This window comes from Pimephales promelas, chromosome 8, assembly GCF_988280905.1.
Source record: "Pimephales promelas chromosome 8, fPimPro1.hap1.1, whole genome shotgun sequence".
Lineage (NCBI taxonomy): Eukaryota > Metazoa > Chordata > Actinopteri > Cypriniformes > Leuciscidae > Pimephales > Pimephales promelas.
The window spans coordinates 38,877,431-38,896,560 of record NC_142776.1 but is presented as its reverse complement, the minus strand read 5'-3'; the positions used below and the strand labels follow the sequence as shown (position 1 = coordinate 38,896,560).

Genomic DNA, 19,130 nt, shown 5'->3' with positions numbered 1-19,130 from the left:
CTCTCTCTCGCTCTTTCTCTCCTGCTCTTCACCATAATGTCCTGCGCTCCTCAGGTAGGAGAGAGTTTAACCTCCTCCAGCTCTTCACCATCCCTCTCTTTGTGCGCTAATGAATGAGGGAAAAGCCGATGACCCGGAGAGACGCTGGGATCGGGCGGCAGGAGCCCGTTTAGGGCGTGCGAATATTACAGATGAGTTTAGCATTATAAACACGTGCACAAGATCTTAAAGCTAATGCATAAAAGGCCTCATTTAAAGCGCATGCGTCTCCTTTACACACCACATCTCTTTAAAATGCTTTTTGTTTTTTTCGGGCTGTGAAACGAATAATCGCGATTAATCACATACATAATAAAAGTCTGTTTACATAATATATGTGTGTGTGCTGTGTATACTTATTTTGTGCATATAAATACACACACATATTTGCATGTATATACGTTAAGTGCAAAGATTATTTGCAATTAATCGCATCTAAAATAAAAGTTTGTGTTTACATAATATATGCGTGTGTGCTGTGTATAATTATTTTATATAGAATTATTTGCACGTAAATACTGTATAACTACAGAATCTATATTATTATCTGAATAACACGTTTTCTTAAAGATATACATGCATGTGTGTAAAATAATTATATCATGTAAACACAAACTTTTATTTTGGATGCGATTAATCGCGATTGTTCGTTTCACAGGCCTATCACTGGAAAAAAATATTGTTGGTTTAACTTAAAAAAGTAAGTAACCTGGTTGACTTAAAATTTTAAGTTGATTGAACTGGAAAAAGTGAGTTAATACAATGAAGGAGAATAATTTAATCACCAGAAACTCAAAATTATATGTTATCTGAACTAAATAAATTATTTTAGTTGATTTGACAAAAGAAAAAATGTTGTGATTACTACACTGTAAAAATATTGTTGGTTTAACTTAAAAAAGTAAGTTAAAATTTTAAGTTGATTGAACTGGAAAAAGTGAGTTAATACAATGAAGTAGATTAATTTAATCATCAGAAACTCAAAATAATAAGTTATTTCAACTAAATAAATTATTATAAAGTTGATTTGACGAAAGAAAATATGTTGTGATAACAAATCTTGAAAATATTTTGTACAGTAGCGTAGGACTTTTATTTATGTAAATGATTTTTCTGAGCACCATGAACACTTGCTGCGAATACTATTGGTGCAAAACATTTGCAAATATTTGATCTGTTTATTTTTTCTTTTCTTATTTATTATTGATAATAATAATTCATTTTATTAAGCACACTTGCAAAATATCATTTACGAGTTTCAGAACACTAAAATCAGTCAGTCTGATCTGATCGATCTTCTATAGGTAACAACTTGTCTGAATATTTTATTGGGATTCATTCATAACTTCAATTCATTCCACGTTCTGTCTCTGTTGTTTTTAGTTTGTAAAGAATTTGCTTAAAATTTGCTCATTTCCTGACTAATAATTTGTGGTTAGGAAATTTTGGGCATGACCCTTTTGCACAGGAGTGTGTGTGTATATATATAAATATGTGTGTGTGTGAGTCGGAGGACAGCCCAATGCCACACACAGTCAGACTCAAACACACACACACACACACACACACACACACACATTGCCGCCAACTTCCTGCTCCCACATTTTTTCCATCTCATGTTCAGCTCGGATCGCTGGACGTTTTCTCTCTTTTTCTGTCTGAGAATGTTCTGACTCAGTGTTTTAACCCAATTTTGGGTCAAATATGGACATTTCATTAAAAATGTTTAACCCAATGACTGGGTTTGTCCATATTTGACCCAAAATTGGGTTAAAACAACCCAGCCTTTTTTGCAGAGTGTGTGTACGTGTTTGTTTTTGTGAATCTGTTTGTGTGTGTATATACAGTATATATATATATATATATATATATATATATATATGACAATAAAAGTTTGTGGAAAGAGATATTAGATGAGTTTAGTGTAATTATTGACTTATAGACTCGCGCGGAGGCTCTTCTGAAGTCTCTCTGAGCTCTTTATGTAGAAGTGAAGCTGTTATCTGGGATTGGGTGTTGAGAGCTGTTTGGCACCGTGTGTGTGTGTGTGTGTGTGTAATATGATCAGTGAATCATTGAGCACTTCTGACTGTGTTTGGCACAGAGGAACAGGCCACACACACGCAGGAATACCACAATACGGCTCGCCGCCTTCCAGAACAACCAACACTCGTTTACTGTTCTCTCTCTCTCTCTCTCTTGTGCTCATTTGTTAGTGTTTAGTTATGTAAATGGCCCTTGATGACGGAGCTGTTGTTGTGGCTCTCTCAGTGAGTGGCTCGGTTTAGAGCCGCTGGGATCGTATGGGTTAGGAAACAAAAGCTTTTTCACAGCCTGAAAGAAGGAGGTGAAGTGTGGCGAATAAATGAATCTTCCCGTTGATGAGAGATCACTCAACACACTCTGCATGGATCGTTTCTGTGCAAAGAATCTCATCATTTCTCGTGGTTTAATCACGTCAGTTGGCCTGAGTGTGATTTTATAATTGCACACACTAATAGCAACTTTTAACCTTTACACTAATTGCAACCTCACTCCAGCAACAGATATATCATGAAGATGTAGAAATTAAATGAATATGGGTCATATTTGATTTTTTATGTAAAAAAATATTATTGTTGTAGTTTGTTTATTATTTATTTTATTTATTTTTTTGCACCAAAACATTCCGAAATTATTTTTAATGATTTTTCAATGATTTATATTCTCTATTAATGTTTAGGTCGGGGTTTGATCAGCATCATTAGAGAATCTGAAAACTTTTCCACTTTATATTAAGTGGCTTTAAGTTCTATATACTTACATTGAAATTAATAATTTGATACAATGGACTTATTGTGTACATACATGTTTTTACATTGTACTTATATTTTAAAAATACCAGCATGTAATTACAGCTATAATTACTTTTATGTAATTACATTTGTAATTACACAGTTAACCCTCCCCTTACCCTTAAACCGACCCATACCACCACACCTGTCCCTAACCTTACCCGTATCACACCTCAATAGCAGCAAAAGTGTTTTACAATACAACAGGAACACAATAATACATTGTACTTATTGTTCAATGTAAGTACATCGTACGTAAAGCCACTTAATATAAAGTGGGACCACTTTTTCATCCTAAAATCCTAAAATATATTGAATTACAGTGTTGTAGTCGAGACCACCTCACTCGAGTCGAGACCGAGTCCAGTGAGGGTTGATTACCTAATTTACTTTTGTTTACTTAGAGAAATCCTTTTTTTTTTTACTGAATTTACTTAGAGTTTAAAAAATATGATCAGTTTAGGGTAAAAAGGCCACATAGTAGGTGGTGTTAAAAGTATTTTTATTACAATTTGTCATGCGCAGTTGCGCACTAGAAAATCACCAATCACTGGGCGTGTCAATCAATTTAAAGAAATATTTTATTAACATACATTAATAATCATGAAAAATATTTTTAATTGAACTCGAGTGGACTCGGGAATAAGTCCGAGTCCTAAAAAAAAAATGTTCGAGTACGAGTCAATTCCGAGTCCAAATGCACACGAGTCCATGACAAGACCAAGACCATTAAAATATGGTCTCGAGACCGAGTCCGAGACGAGTCCGAGTCACGAGTACTACAACACTGTTGAATTATATAATACAGTTCTTCAACACCCATTGCAAATCAGGTTTGACTTTCAGCCGTTTGCAATGAACAAATCGAACGAAAGTCATTGAAATAGCTCAAACGTTTCAAGTGGTTTCCTCAATTCAACTGAAAATGTGACTTTTAATGACTTCCACACTCTCAAAATGGTTCAACCCCCTGAATAGAAACGCTGACATCAGCACAGATGTGCAGAACAGGTGTAGCCGCCTCGCTAATCAAGGGCTTCATGAGCTGCACCAGGTGTGCTTGAGCCAGAACACATGAAATATCTGAACTGGCAAAATTAGAAATTAGTCAAATGAATGATCCGAGTGTGTGTGTGTGTGTGTGTGTGTGTGTGTATTCAAGCATCAAGAAATATTCACATTTCCTTCCAGCAATAGAGTGCCGAAGTGATGACGTCACTTTGTAGGACGACTCGGAAGCTAGCGGCGCATGGGTTCCCTCGGTCAAAAAGCAATGCATTTTCCCCATAAACTTTTGGAAAATCGCAAAAAACAACAAAGGGTTGTGACCCTTACACGTTTTTCAAGATAATCTTTACAAGTTAATCCAAAATATATACATTTTGAAGCCTATATAAAGATTTTAAAAAACACAATCAGACACAATAAAGTTTAAAAAACACAAGCAGGTTATAACTGTGTGTTCTGTGTCATAGATCAAAACGTGAAAATATTTAGAGGCTTTGTTCACCACAGACCTTATTTCAGGCCATTTAGCAAAAACCCATTCAAAAATCCCATAGACTTTAGAGCGAGGGAACCGTAGTGCTAATGCTAACTCACTTCCGCGTTTTGGCCTACAGAGTGACATCGTAACTTCGGCACTCTATAGATGGCCACATAGAAGCTACTAGTAATACAGACCAATCAGAATGCAGTATGTAAATGTGTGAGAAAGGACCAATTGGAGTTGAGTATGCAAATGAGGACGTTCACAGAAACGAATGTACGTCACATGGTTCAGGCTGAATCATTTTCAGGAGTTCAATGTCTCAAAAGATCTCAGATTTCTCATGATGTGAGTCAGTGTTTGTTACGATTAGAGAGATTGTGATGTTCTGCTGGGCTCCGGCCCAGTGTTCAGTCCAATCTCACACACACACAAATGATTTACACTGCATCTAAACACTGAGTTTGAGTCTCTGACCCAGCCGGACCACACAGCGAGCCGAGCGCTCATCAGATCTTCATCACTTTTACTCGTAATCCACCAGTCGTCTTCCATTTCAAAACCAAAGCTTTACAATAAATAACACTTGATTTGATATTTTGTATCCAATGAGTCACATTTCTAATGCTTTTTATTGTCATTTTTCATAATAATCAATATTGTGGGTCTTGGCAGATGCTTTACTGAATACTGAAGTGTCCAAACATCTTTGAATAAAGAGTTTAACCTGTTAACTGTCACCCCCTTTTTGTTTAACTCGTTTGTGTGTGTGTGTGTGTGTGTGAATGAGTGACTGTGAATGAGTGTGTGTGTGTGTGTTAAGGTGAGTCAGATTGTTTTCTAGCAGATGTGACCTTGCAGTTATAATGATAGACAGTGAATGGACGAGAGTGGAGGGTTCAGACGCTTTCGTCATAGTAGCACACGTGTGTGTGTGTGTGTGTTAGCAGCTGGATGCCAGCTGTGAGTCTGTTTTGCTCCATTCCTCCCTTAGACAAGCTGACTGAGTAAAATCATGTGTAAATGAAGAAATGAGCGTGTAGAAGGAGTAGAGAGCAGATGGAGGTGTGAGGTTTGGTGGAAACCACAGGTATGGAGAGAGAGAGACAGACAGAGAGAGGGAGAGAGAGAGAGTGTGTGTGTGTGTGTGTGTGTTTGGGTGCAGACGCTGGAAACAAGAAGACGCCCTTTTCCCCGAACTTTCCTTTAAACAGTTTACGGTTGCCATGGCGACAGCTGACGTGGCCGAAACATTCGTTCCAAGAGAATCTTTCGTGCAACTTTGGATCTGTCGTTCATGCGCCTCAATTAATGAAAAAAGAAACATTACTTTTTTGTTCACTTAATTTTTTTCTGATTTGACATCTGTCTCGTTTCTCCGGAAGTGCATTGCATTCACTTGAAGAAAAAAAAAAACTACTCTATTTTTCTGAATTAACGAGTTAATTATCTCAGAATTACGAGATAATTTTTCATGGTAAAAATTTTTGTTCTGTTTTTTCTAAAATTAATAAGTTAATTTTTCATGGAATTTTTTTGTTCTGTTTTTCTGAATTAACGAGTTAATTTTTCATGGAATTTTTTTTTTTTGCTTTGTTTTCTGAATTAAAAAACATTTCATGAAAAATTAACTCGTTAATTCAGAAAAACAGAACAAAAAAAAAAATTCCATGAAAAATGAACTCGTTAATTCAGAAAAACAGAACAAAAAAAAAATTCCATGAAAAATGAACTCGTTAATTCAGAAAAACAGAACAAAAAAAATTTTCTCATGAAAAATGAACTCGTTAATTTAGAAAAACGGAACAAAAAAAAATTCCATGAAAAATTAACTCGTTAATTTAGAAAAATAGAAGAAAAAAAAAATCCATGAAAAATGAACTCGTTAATTCAGAAAAACAGAACAAAAAAAAAATTCTCATGAAAAATGAACTCGTTAATTCAGAAAAACAGAGCAAAAACTTTTTTCCATGAAAAATTATCTCGTAATTCTGAGATAATTAACTTGTTAATTCAGAAAAACAGAGTAGATTTTTTTCTTTAAGTGAATGCATTACGCCTCCGTACGTTTCAGAGAACATTCAAAAATAACCTTTTAATAATAATATCAGCCAATTGCTTTTATTTTTATTTTTATAAAAGTATCATCAGTTATAAAACCAAGTTAATTTCCTCTGTAAAGCAGCGATATAGACGATACTGTTTCATTATTCAGATCAATGTTGATTCAGTTCAGTTCAATAACAGTGTCATGTTGCTGAGGTAATCAATTGTCATTATTCTGCTCAATTTAGTTGAATAACGGTGTGTGTGTGCTCACAAACACTCAGGCAGAATAAAGCACATTATTGGGCGATTAGCTGCAGTTTAATGCAGCAGTGCTGGCGTTCACCGGTAAACGGGTTGTTGTGGTGTGTGTGTGTGTGTGTGTGTGTGATGGAGGGAATGAGCAACGGAAGGATGCAGTTTGAGTTGTTTAAGTTATGAAAACAAAGCCAGAGTTGGAAAACAAAGTTTAGCGTTGAAGAAAAACAGTGATATTGAGGGAGGCGGAGAGTGTGTAAAATCTGGCTGTGATTGGTCGAATCCTAAGCCCCGCCCACCTTTCTCCTCCAGGAACGCATGGATACATTAGAGCTGCCATTATCCTCTCCGAGACATAACAGCCAGAACACCCACCGAGAGAGAGAGCGAGAGAGAGAGAGAGAGAGAGAGAGAGAGAGAGAGGGGGGGGGGGGTTTGGAGGAGAGAAGCCAAGAGAAAGAGAGAGAGAGAGTTTGAGATCAGTCCGATGTGAGTGTTTCTGAAAGAGTCTCTTCTGCTCACCAAAGCTGCTTTTATGTCATCAAAAATACAGTAAAAATAGTGAAATATTATTCCAACGTAAATCTGCTGTTTTCTATGTGAATATAGTAAAGGGTCGTTTATTCGGAGCGAGGGGAGAAAGAGAGAGAAAGTTGTTGCAGTTTTACAGGCCTTCTGTCTGTCTAAACACTAACACTGTTTACACTCGACGTCAACACAGGTTTGAGATCAGTGCGATCTGAAAGAGTTTCGTCTCTATATATATAATAATATTAATGGTTGTAAAAAATATATGTATATTTTTATGATTTTAAGATTTTTGTAAGAAGTCTGATGCTCACCAAGATTAAATTTATTTGATGAAAAATTCAGCAAAAATTGTGAAATATTTGTATAATTATTCAAAATAGGGAGGAGAGATGCTGAGGCGAGGAGTTTTACACCGTTTTCAGGCCTTCTGTGCGTGTACTGTAAAACACTAACACTGTTTACACCACACTAATACTGTGTTTGACCCCCTTTCTCCTTCAACAAGGTGCTGAAAGCGTTCTTTAGAAATGTCGGCCCATATTGATAGGATCGCATCTTGCAGTTGATGGAGATTTGTGGGATGAAGCTCCCGTTCCACCACATCCCAAAGATGCTCTATTGGGTTGAGATCTGGAGACTGTGGCGGCCATTTTACTACAGTCAACTCATTGACATGATCAAGAAACCAGTCTGAAATGATTCATGGTCATTATCCTGCTGGAAGTAGCCATCAGAGGATGGGGACATGGTGGCCATAAAGGGATGGACATGGGCAGAAACAATGCTCAGGTAGGCCGTGGCGTTTAAACGATGCCCGATTGGCACTAAGGGGCCTAAAGTGTGCCAAGAAAACCATTACAGCACCACCACCAGCCCAACAGTGGGAACAAGGCATGATGATCCATGATCTCATTCTGTTTACGACTCGACTAAACAGAAATCCAGACTCATCAGACCAGGCCACATTTCTCCAGTCTTCAACTGTCCAGTTTTGGTGAGCTCTTGCAGATTGTCGGCTCTTTCTCCGATGTGTAGTGGAGATGAGTGGTACCCGGTGGGCTCTTCTGCTGTTCAAGGTTGTGTGTGTTGTGGCTTCATACCTCGGTTGTAACGAGTGGTTATTTCAGTCAAAGTTGCTCTTCTATCAGCTTGAATCAGTCGACCTCTGACCTCGAGCATCAACAAGGCGTTTTGGCCCACAGGACTGACCCATACTGGATGTTTTTCTTTGTAAACCCTAGAAATGGTTGTGTGTGAAAACCCCAGATTGTGAAACACTCAGACACCAACAACCATTGCTTAAATCCCCTTTATTTCCCATTCTGACATTCAGTTTGAAGTTCAGGAGATTGTCTTGAGCAGGACCACACCCCTAAATACACTGAAGACACTGCCATGTGATTGGTTGATTAGATAAGTGCATTAATGAGAGATTAAACAGGTGTTCCTAATAATCCTCTAGTCTAGGTGAGTGTATATACTGGTGAATATCGTGCAGTTATACAGCTTATGAAAACCCCAAATTCAAAATCTCTGAAAATTAAGAGTTTTACATGAAATCAATAAAAAAGTGATTTTAGACACAGAAATGTCGGCCCTCTGAAGTATAATCATGCATGTGTTTATAGTTATATACTAAATATATTAGTTTCACTTTTTAAGTTTACATCAACTTTTGCACCATATTCAATTTTTTTCGAGTTTCACCTGTATATATAATACATCATAATACCATTTTTTTTAATGATTTAAAAAAAAAAATTTGTAAGAAGTCTCATGCTCCCCAAGACAAAAATTGTGAAATATTATTGTAATGTAAATCATCTGTTCTCTATGTGAATATATAGTAAAGTGTAATTTATTCCTGTGATTTTCAGCATCATTACATGATCCTTCAGAAATCACTCTAATATGAGGATCTGATGATCAAAACAAATTTATGATTATTATCAGTGTTGAAAACACTTTCATATTTTTAAGGAAACTGTGATACATTTTATTTTTCATTTATTTGAAGTATAATCTTTTGGATTTACAGTCACTTGCTTGATAAAATTATTAATTTCTTGACCCCAAATTTGAGATATGGTAACTCAATCTTTATTTTATGTACTATATATTTTATACAGTCTTATCAATTGTTTTGATTGTATTTCTACAATCCCATTGGTCCCAAATCCCACTCTAAACATGTATAAAATTAAAGTCATAGAAATAAAAATAAGGACAAATTGAAGGGAATAATACGTGACTGACGGTCACACGATGACACGGCGCTTTTGTCCCTCGTCATGTCTGTGATTCTGCCTGCGAGTTCTGACAGGTGTGTGTCCATATGTGCTGCAGTGTGTGTGTGTGTGTGTGAGACCTCCCTCATGGTCTTTATTGGGCCGGCAGCTGTGGCTTCATATGAGATCTCTATTTAGCGTCTGAAACTCATTAGTACATGTTACCAGATATACACCTACACACACACACACATTCCACAGGCGTAATGGTTTTTGTACTGTAGAAACTATAGTGTTGCCAGAACTGAATGCTGTGATGTGTGTGTTCCTGCAGAGGTCTGTGTGTGTAGCGGGTGTGTCTCCGTCTCCATGCCAGTGGATATGCAGCCGCACCAGGGCCTTTACCAGTACAACACCAGCCAGCCCAGCAGAGGGTACAACACACACACACACACACACACACACACTGCATCTGATTTACATCAGTCGTCCTTTATCGAGCATACCCTCGTGTCATGATTCAATACTGAACTCACGATATTATAATATTGTGATACTCCAAGACTGTTGATTAAAATGCTAAATTTGATATTACAGTGTGTGTGTAAATGTTGGACCCACGAACAATAGAGACACCAGAATAACAATATTTCATGATTCTGAAGATGAAAAAATACAGAATTATTTTAGACGAATATGCTTTACTCTTTCACTGACTAGATATATTAAATAAATGTCGGCCTGTTCACTGGTAACATCAGACATATTATACATTATACACTGTAAAAATGAATATGCTTTATCTAATCAATAAAGCAATATTATTTATTAAATTGAACAAATTAGAATTGAGTAATAGTTGATCAAATTAACATTCTAATTAATTCTAATTTGTACAATTTAATTAATAATATTGCTTGTAATCTGTTGTCACCATTTTATTGATTAGATAAAGCATATTATTTTTTTATAACATTATAAATAGTAGTTTAATGTAGAACTGACACTCAAACTCTGATTAAAACTTGAATTTTTTCTCACACTAGACTATCCATGATATGTATTGTTGCGTTTTTGTACACAAAAAAAAAAAAAATGCTTTATCTAATCAATAAAATTGTGGCAACATATTACAAGCAATATTATTAATCAAATTGTACTAATTAGAATGTTAATTTGATTAACTATTACTCAATTCTAATTTGTTCAATTTAATAAATAATATTGCTTGTAATATGTTGCCACAATTTTATTGATTAGATAAAGCATATTCATATTGTGACACGATATGAAGAGTTCAGATGCAAAAGCCTCTAAGTGCTATTTGAAATTTTCTTCATTAATGATAATTTTTATGAAACTTGTATATTTAAGTTCAGTAATTTCACTTAAATGACATATTTAAGTGAAATTACTGAACTTAAATATACAAGTTTCATTAAAATTATCATTAAAGAAGAAAATTTCAAATGGCATTTAGAGGCTTTTGCATCTGAACTCTTCATATATTGTTACACCCCTAATTAATATACAGTATATGTATTTAAAATGTGTTAGGAACTGCCACAAAATTGCAATAGGCTAATTATAGTTCAAAATTAGCAATTTTCTTTTAAAGAAATATATAGTTAAATTTATATCTAGCCGGTAGTTTTCTCAGTCATGCTGTTAAACCGTGTTCTCTCTGCTCATGAATATTAATGAGGAGCGTGATGTCATTGGTCTCTGGCTCCTCCTCCCAGTGAAGCCCCACCTCCTGCTGAATGCCACCCATGTTGAGCCACTCTCTCTCTCTCTCTCTCTCTCTCTCTCTCTCACAGCTGCTTATTACTGGTCAGAGAGCAGAAACTCTCCGCATGACTGACCAAACCAGACTCGGGTTTCCTCCGAGAGAGAGTTCATCACTCATGCCAACAAAAAAACATGCAGATTTCAATAAAATACGTCTTATTTTAAAAACGGATTTACTAGAAAATTGTTGCGCTCCACTTTGCACTTTTTGCACCATGAATTATATATATTTTTATTTATTTTGTTTGCTAGACTTTCGTAATCTGGATTGAATTCAGTGTCCGGTGTGCTTAAAAAAAGTTTCATAAATTAAATTAAACCACCCAAAAAATATAACATTTCTACAACATCTGATAACATAAAATCACACGAGAAGCGGACCGGATTTCACTGAACTAAATTCTCTAAAAATCTATATTAAATAGCTTAGTAAAATACATAATCGAATAAATCTTCAGCTTTGGTTATCATACACACTTCATGTAGGAATGTTTACATGTTATTCCTGGAAAACAAGATTAAGACACTCATTAAGAATATGATTTATTTCTAGAGAGAAAACAGAAGGAATTTACACAAGAGAGAACAACAGATCCACAGCAGCGTGACGAGAGAGAGAGAGAGAGAGAGAGAGAGAGAGAGAGAGAGAGAGGTGCGGGATTAGTGTGAGGAGATTTAACCACTCCGGAATACACACAATGTTCAGAGGGAATTAGTGAGACCACCGTCACTGAACACACACATCACACACACACACACACATCAGGGAAGAGAGAGAGAGGCAGAGAACCGCGGATCAATATGAGGAGATTGAGGAATGCTGGGGATTCCCACTGACATGTTCCCAGTCTCTCACTGGTGTGTGTGTGTGTGTGTGAGTCTGAAGAGAAGCGGCGCCTCACGGTGGGCGACGCAGGAATCACAATAAACACACATGTTCTCCACTGTTCTAGCTGTAGCGAGTGTGTAATGTTGATGTTTGAGGATAAACAACATCCGCACTGTTACACACTCGATTATCTGTCACAGAAATCACTTTATAAGGACTACAACAAACAGCTGGTAGAACTACACAAGCTTCCTGCTGGGTTGGTGACATCACCAACCCTTGAATTTACATAAACCCCGCCTCTGAGAGCACGATTTATAGATTATCATAACAGAATATGCTAATCAATGACTAGAAGTGCAAGTTTGGTTTGAACTTAAAAGGCTAAAAGTTCCTGAATTTTTTACACAAGCTGTTGTAGCTCCGCCCCCTGGGCCGTGAGCAGCAGCTCATTTGCATTTAAAGGGACGGCGTGTTTTTGCTCACCCTCAAAAAGTGACAATTTTTTAACATGCAATATAAAAATGATCTCTTGGTTATTTTGAGCTAAAACTTCACACACACACACACACACACACACACACACACACACACTCAGGGGACATGAGACACTAATTTTACATCTTATAAAATTATTGGGGTCCTATAATGCCCCCTTTAAAGTGTCATGAACCCCCACTGAAAAAAAATTGGACCCATGTTATCACATGTAAACTGAATAAAGTGTTTCCAAAATAAAGAGAGGTGGGTTAAATAAAAAGAGAGGGCTTAGAGAGGTGCATTATGGGAGTCATCAAGCGAGCTTGTGTTTAAGCCCCACTGAAGTGCCTCGAATCGCACCGCTTTGTTTGATGCGTTGACGTCATTTCCTCTGAAACAAGAAGCTAAGGCGGGACATATTGAATAGCTCCTCCCCCTTTTCAAATAGCCAATCGCATTTAGTTTACCTCACAGACTGACAGAACCATGGAAGCGGATCCACCGGATACGCCGGATTCAATAGTAGATTCATTTCAGTCTTAACATACAGACAGAAAACTGAATAAAACTGGAGTGTTTGAGCAACCGAACGAACACACACTCCAACACATAATGCTCAGACGCGACAACGGTCGCTTTACAGGATAGGGGGCGGAGCTTCAGATTCTAGAGTGCATTTGATTGGACTGAAGCTGTGATGTCAAGTCTGCGGTGATGTCATAAAATCCCTGATCCATTTTAGTGGAAATTAAATTTAAAAAGTGCAATTTTAGGGCTTTGAGCTCAGAAATATGTGTTTTTATTGTTGTTTTTTTATGTACATATCTGTTTAAATTAAAAAAAGTGTGTGTGTGTGTAGAGTGGCTCCGTCAGTGAGATCCCCCTACAGCGAGGTGTCGTCTGTGTGTGTGGCGCGCCCTAGTGGTCAACCACCGGATAGCAGAGAGATGTTTAACCCCTCCATGACCCCTGGAGCCTGTATGGAGCCGTACATGCGCCCGCCACACGCCCCCCCGCCGCACGGCATGATGGGACACCGAGGGATGCCCCCACCCGAGGGTGAGACTGTCTTTACCCATCGCTCACGCTTCATTCATATTTCATTTAAATATCTTGCAAAAGTTCATTTATTTCAGTAATTCAACTTAACTAATATGTGAAACTAATATATTATATAGGCTCATTACATGCAAATATCTCACTTTGATATAACAAATAAAGGCTTGAAATATCTCACTTAGCATGTAATGAGTCTATATAATATATTAGTTTCACCTTTAAGTTGAATTACTGAAATAAACAAACTTTTGCACCATATTCTCATTTTTCACATTAAAGGATCAGTTCACTTTAATATTAAAATTTCCTGATAATTTACACTTTTCCACGTCATCCATGTCTTTCAATGACACAGTTTGGACCCTTAACCAATTGGACCCCATTGAAGTCCACTATATAGAGAAAACGCTGGAGAAATCCCCTGCTTTGAAAAAATAAAGAAATACCTAGAAATAATACCTAAAATACTGGTAAACAGAAAAAAAAGTGCATTATTAATATAATATTGACATTTGAGTCTGTCACAAAGGGATTCAAACACTTTTGTTATTCGGCAAGTTAAAAATGAATTAGGGCTGTGCAAAAATGAATTGCGATTAATCGCATCCAAAATAAAAGTCTGTGTTTACATAATATATTTGTGTGTGCTGTATATAATTATTTTGTATAAATACACACACATGCATGTATATATTTAAGAAAATGTGTTAATCTATATTATATAAATGTAAATATTTTATACATGAATATGTATTTATATATATATACAGAATTTAAGCACAAATAATTCTTAAATATATACATGCATGTGTGTGTATTTATATATACAAAATAATTATATACAGCACACACAAATATATTATGTAAACACAGACTTTTATTTTGGATGCGATTAATCACAATTAATTTTTGCACAGCCCTAAAATGAATGTTTTTTTCTTGGTTATGAATGATGTATAAATAATGAGAATTAAAATCATTTACTCAAACACAAGATGTTCATGTCTGTCTTCAGTGGAAATGAAGGTTTTTGAGGAACGCACACACACTCAGGGTTTCTTCAATGGAGAGCACGAGCTGTGATGCGACACACATTACGTCATCAGGGTGAAAGAGACTCACATTTCGACCCGTTGGACCCCATTGAAGTCACTATGTGGAGAAACCCTGGAGTGTGTTCCTCAAAAACCTTCATTTCGTTTCCACTGAAGAAAGAAAGAACATCTTGGATTTAGTAAATTATCAGTAAAGTTTATTTCTGAAGTGAACTGATCGTGTGATAATATATCAGATTATTGTGCATTGAATCTTAAAACTTAGTGTCAGCCTTATAATTGTAAATACAGTAGATGCATTATGTGATGGTCAAAAGCATGAACAGTGTTGGTGTTTCAGGCGTCAGTGGCGCCCCCTACTGTAACCCGAGCATGATGTCATCCCATCACACACTCCCACATCATCACCCGTCGGGGTCTGAACTCATGGGCTCAGGAGACGGTGAGTCAAGCCAAGATTTATATTAATAGCTAATATTTCAGTTAATGGTCATATGGTTGCTCTTAACTCTTTCCCCGCCGGCTCAGAATATTTTGTTTGTGCAATACATCAGAAGAAAGAACCGAGCCTTTGCTTTAAAAAAAAGGGCTGTGCAAAGAATAATTGTGATTAATCGCATCCAAAATAAAAGTTTGTGTTTACATGATATATGTGTGTGTGTGCCTAGTTTTTAATATATAAATTCACACATGTGCATGTATATATTTAAGAAAATGTGTTATTCATATATAAAATATTTATATTTATATATAATATAGATTGCATTTACAGTATTTACGTGCCAATTATTCTTGAATATATACATGCATGCATATGTATTTAAATATACAAAATAATTATACACAGCACACAAACATTTATTATGTAAACACAAACTTTTATTTTGGAAGCGATTCATCACTATTTATCTTTGCACAACCCTACTTTAAAACAACAACAAAAAAACTTTTATTCTAACTTCAAGCATTTTTTTTAATCAAAAACAACTTTTTTTTTCTAAAATAAGAAAATCATGTTTAAAAAAAAAAAGACTACAACATGCACGAGCGACGCTTGTTCGCTGCTTGTGTTTTGATTGGAGTGTGTGTCCTCTTTCAGTAGATGTGTAATAGCGCCCCCTACCGTATAACAGTGAAAACACAGAAAATGGCGGGGAAAGAGTTTAAAAACGTTTTATTTACACTTTAAATGTATTAATTTTAATGAATTGTTAGTTTATCTCACAGATCCCAGCCTTGGAAACCTTCCAGTAATTAAAGTTAATATATCCAAATTGAAATAGTAAAAATGTCAAGTGTTAAATTATGGTTGTTTTTATTTTTTAAAAGTGTAGCTGTACATTTTTAGGAATTAATTCATCATTTGCTTTTTTTAATCAAAAAAAACTCACAACCCCTGATATAAATGTACATTTATAAATCTACTATTGTTTGTTCATTGTTTATTCACAATGCATTAAAAAAAGGTTATATTGTAACTTAAGAATAATCAATGCAATAAATGTTGACACCATAAACAAAAATACACATTTTTTATTGCTTTACAGAAAATGCACAATTCTATACTATAATTTAGAGTGATCTGTATCAGAGGAAACTGTAAGTTATGTACAGGTGAAACTCGAAATATGAGAATATGGTGCAAAAGTTCCTTTATTTCAACTTAAAAGGTGAAACTAATATGTTATATAGACTCATTGCATGCAAAGTGAGATATTTCAAGCCTTTATTTGTTATAATTGTGATGATTATGACTTACAGCGTCCTGCTTCTCGACGCCTCGCTCGATGCTGAAGCTGAGTAAGAAGCGAGCGCTGTCCATCTCTCCGCTGTCGGACGCGAGCGTGGATCTGCAGACCGTCATACGCACCTCCCCGAACTCGCTGGTGGCCTTCGTGAACTCTCGCTGCGGGCCGGGCGCTGCCAGCTCGTACGGGCATCTGTCCGTCGGCACCATGAGGTACACGACCACCCTCTCCAAACCCTTCTTAAAGGGGTAGTTCACCCAAAAATGAAAATGATGTCATTAAAGGATTAGTTCACTTTTAAAAAAAACTTTTGCTGATAATTTACTCGCCCCCGCGTCATCCAAGATGTCCATGTCTTTCTTTCTTCAGTCGAAAAGAAATTACGTTTTTTGATGAAAACATTCCAGGATTTTCTCCATATAATGGACTTCAATGGGGACCAAACGGTTCAAGGTCCAAATGAGAGTTTCAGTGCAGCTTCAAAGGGCTTTAAACGACACCAGACGATGAATAAGGGTCTTATCATGCGAAACGAGCGATCATTTAATAAATAAATAACAAAGTTTAAGTTTTATAAGCACAAACGCTCGCCTTGCTCTGTTCTGTGATGCGCGTTCGTGACTCTCCTGTTCGAGCTCGTTCATCAAAATGAGTGAATCTTTTTCTGAGTCGTTTGGTTCATTCAACAAATGAAATGAAAGAATTGACTCTGGGAAAGATTCGTTATTTTGATGAACGAGTTAAAATTAACTTTTATAAGCATTTGAGCTTATAAAACTTAAACTTTGTTATTTATTAAATGAGCGTTCGTTTTGTTAGATAAGACCCTTATTCATCGCCTGGTGTCGTTTAAAGCCCTTTGAAGCTGCACTGAAACTCTCATTTGGACCTTGAACCGTTTGGACCCCATTGAAGTCCATTATATGGAGAAAAATCCTGGAATGTTTTCATCAAAAACCTTAATTTCTTTTCGACTGAAGAAACAAAAACATGGACAACTTGGATGACACGGGGGCGAATAAATTATCAGCAAAAGTTTTTTTTAAAGTGAACTACTCCTTTAATGACTCTCATGTCGTCCCAAGCCCGTCAGACCTCCGTTTATCTCCAGAACACAGTTTAAGATATTTTAGATTTAGTCTGAGAGCTTTCTGTCCCTCCATTCAACATGTGTGTACGCTATACTGTCCTTGTCCAGAAAGGAAATAAAGACATCATCAAAGTAGTCCATGTGAAATACAATGCTTTTGTGTAACAAGAAGTACAAAAAAATATAAGGTTACACTTTATTTCAAGGTGTAATATTAAGCAACTACATTATTAGCACTTACTATAGGGTTAGGGTTTGGTTGGGGGTTAGTTGCATGTAATTTTGCATAATTTACTGTTATTTCGATGTTAAGTACATGTAACGTGACAAGGACACTGTAAAATCAAGTGTAACCGAACATTTAAGCAAAATAAATCACGTTAAAGCGTTGTTTTTGTGTTTTCAGCCCGTCGTTGGGTTTCTCCAGCTCCATGAACATGAACTACTCGAGAGCGCAGGGGAACATGTACGGTTCTCCATCCTCCTGTCACGGGCCGTCACCTCGCCTGCCGACACACACCCCCAGACTCCACGGCCCGCACAAACACACACACGTGAGTCTCTCCTCTTACGCATGTGGGCGGCTCCTGTTGCCGCAGGGGTGGTTGCCATGGCAGCAAGGGAGAGTGACAGTCGCCCAGCCAATCAGAGCCTTCGTTCCGAATGGAAAGAGTTGCACTCGCTTTTATACTCTCCTTTTCAGAGTACTTACATTTTAAGATAATTATGTATTGGTAATTTGCGAAAAAGTGTTTTAGAAACAAACTGCCTGTAACTTTACTTAATGCATTAACTGAGCATGAGCATGCTACAGGATTTATTAATCTTTGTTAATGTTAGTTAATAAAAACACAACTCTTCATTGTTAGTTCAGGTCCATCATGATAATATTAACAGACGATTTAAATAATGTATTAAAAATCAACTAAGATTAATGACTGCTTCAGAAGTATTTTTAACTCTTTTTCATTTTAAATAATGCAGTTATCTAATGTCAACAAATGGGTCCTTATTGTTTTTTTACACTTTTTTTAGTACTTCAACTTATTTTATTTTACCATTATTTCAAAATTTTACATTTTCTTTTAAGTTTTTCTTCTTAATTGGGATGCACGATATATGGGCCATATCGTTATTGGCCCAATAAATGTTCATTTTTATTGTTATCGGCCCGATATATGTTCATTTTTATTGTTATCGGCCCCATAAATGTTCATTTTTATTGTTATCGGCCCGATATATGTTCATTTTTATTGTTATTGGCCCCATAAATGTTAATCTTTATTGTTATCGGCCCGATATATGTTCATTTTTATTGTAATCGGCCCCATAAATGTTCATTTTTATTGTTATCGGCCCGATATATGTTCATTTTTATTGTTATCGGCCCCATAAATGTTCATTTTTATTATTATCGGCCCGATATATGTTAATTTTCATTGTTATCGGCCCCATAAATGTTCATTTTTATTGTTATCGGACCGATATATGTTTTTTTAATAAACATGTATTTATTTAATTTTTACAATTGGCCCGATATATGTTAATTTTTATTGTTATCGGCCCCATAAATGTTAATTTTTATTGTTATCGGCCCGATATATGTTCATTTTTATTGTTATCGGCCCCATAAATGTTCATTTTTATTGTTAT

At 36.1% G+C, this 19,130-nt stretch overlaps 1 protein-coding gene across 2 annotated transcripts in view; it reads left to right on the top strand.

Moving 5' to 3' along the window:
* gli1 (GLI family zinc finger 1) overlaps positions 1–19,130 on the top strand; it is a 59,252-nt gene that overhangs the window by 23,743 nt on the left and 16,379 nt on the right. Inside the window, exons 2-6 of one of the 2 annotated variants that reach the window (XM_039654161.2) lie at positions 9,760–9,859; positions 13,385–13,584; positions 14,980–15,081; positions 16,401–16,599; positions 17,884–18,031. In XM_039654161.2, coding sequence (XP_039510095.2) covers positions 9,795–9,859; positions 13,385–13,584; positions 14,980–15,081; positions 16,401–16,599; positions 17,884–18,031 — 714 coding nt within the window. In that variant the 5' untranslated portion in view covers positions 9,760–9,794. The remainder of the gene's footprint in view (positions 1–9,759; positions 9,860–13,384; positions 13,585–14,979; positions 15,082–16,400; positions 16,600–17,883; positions 18,032–19,130) is intronic. The other variant, XM_089134540.1, reaches the window with a different exon arrangement.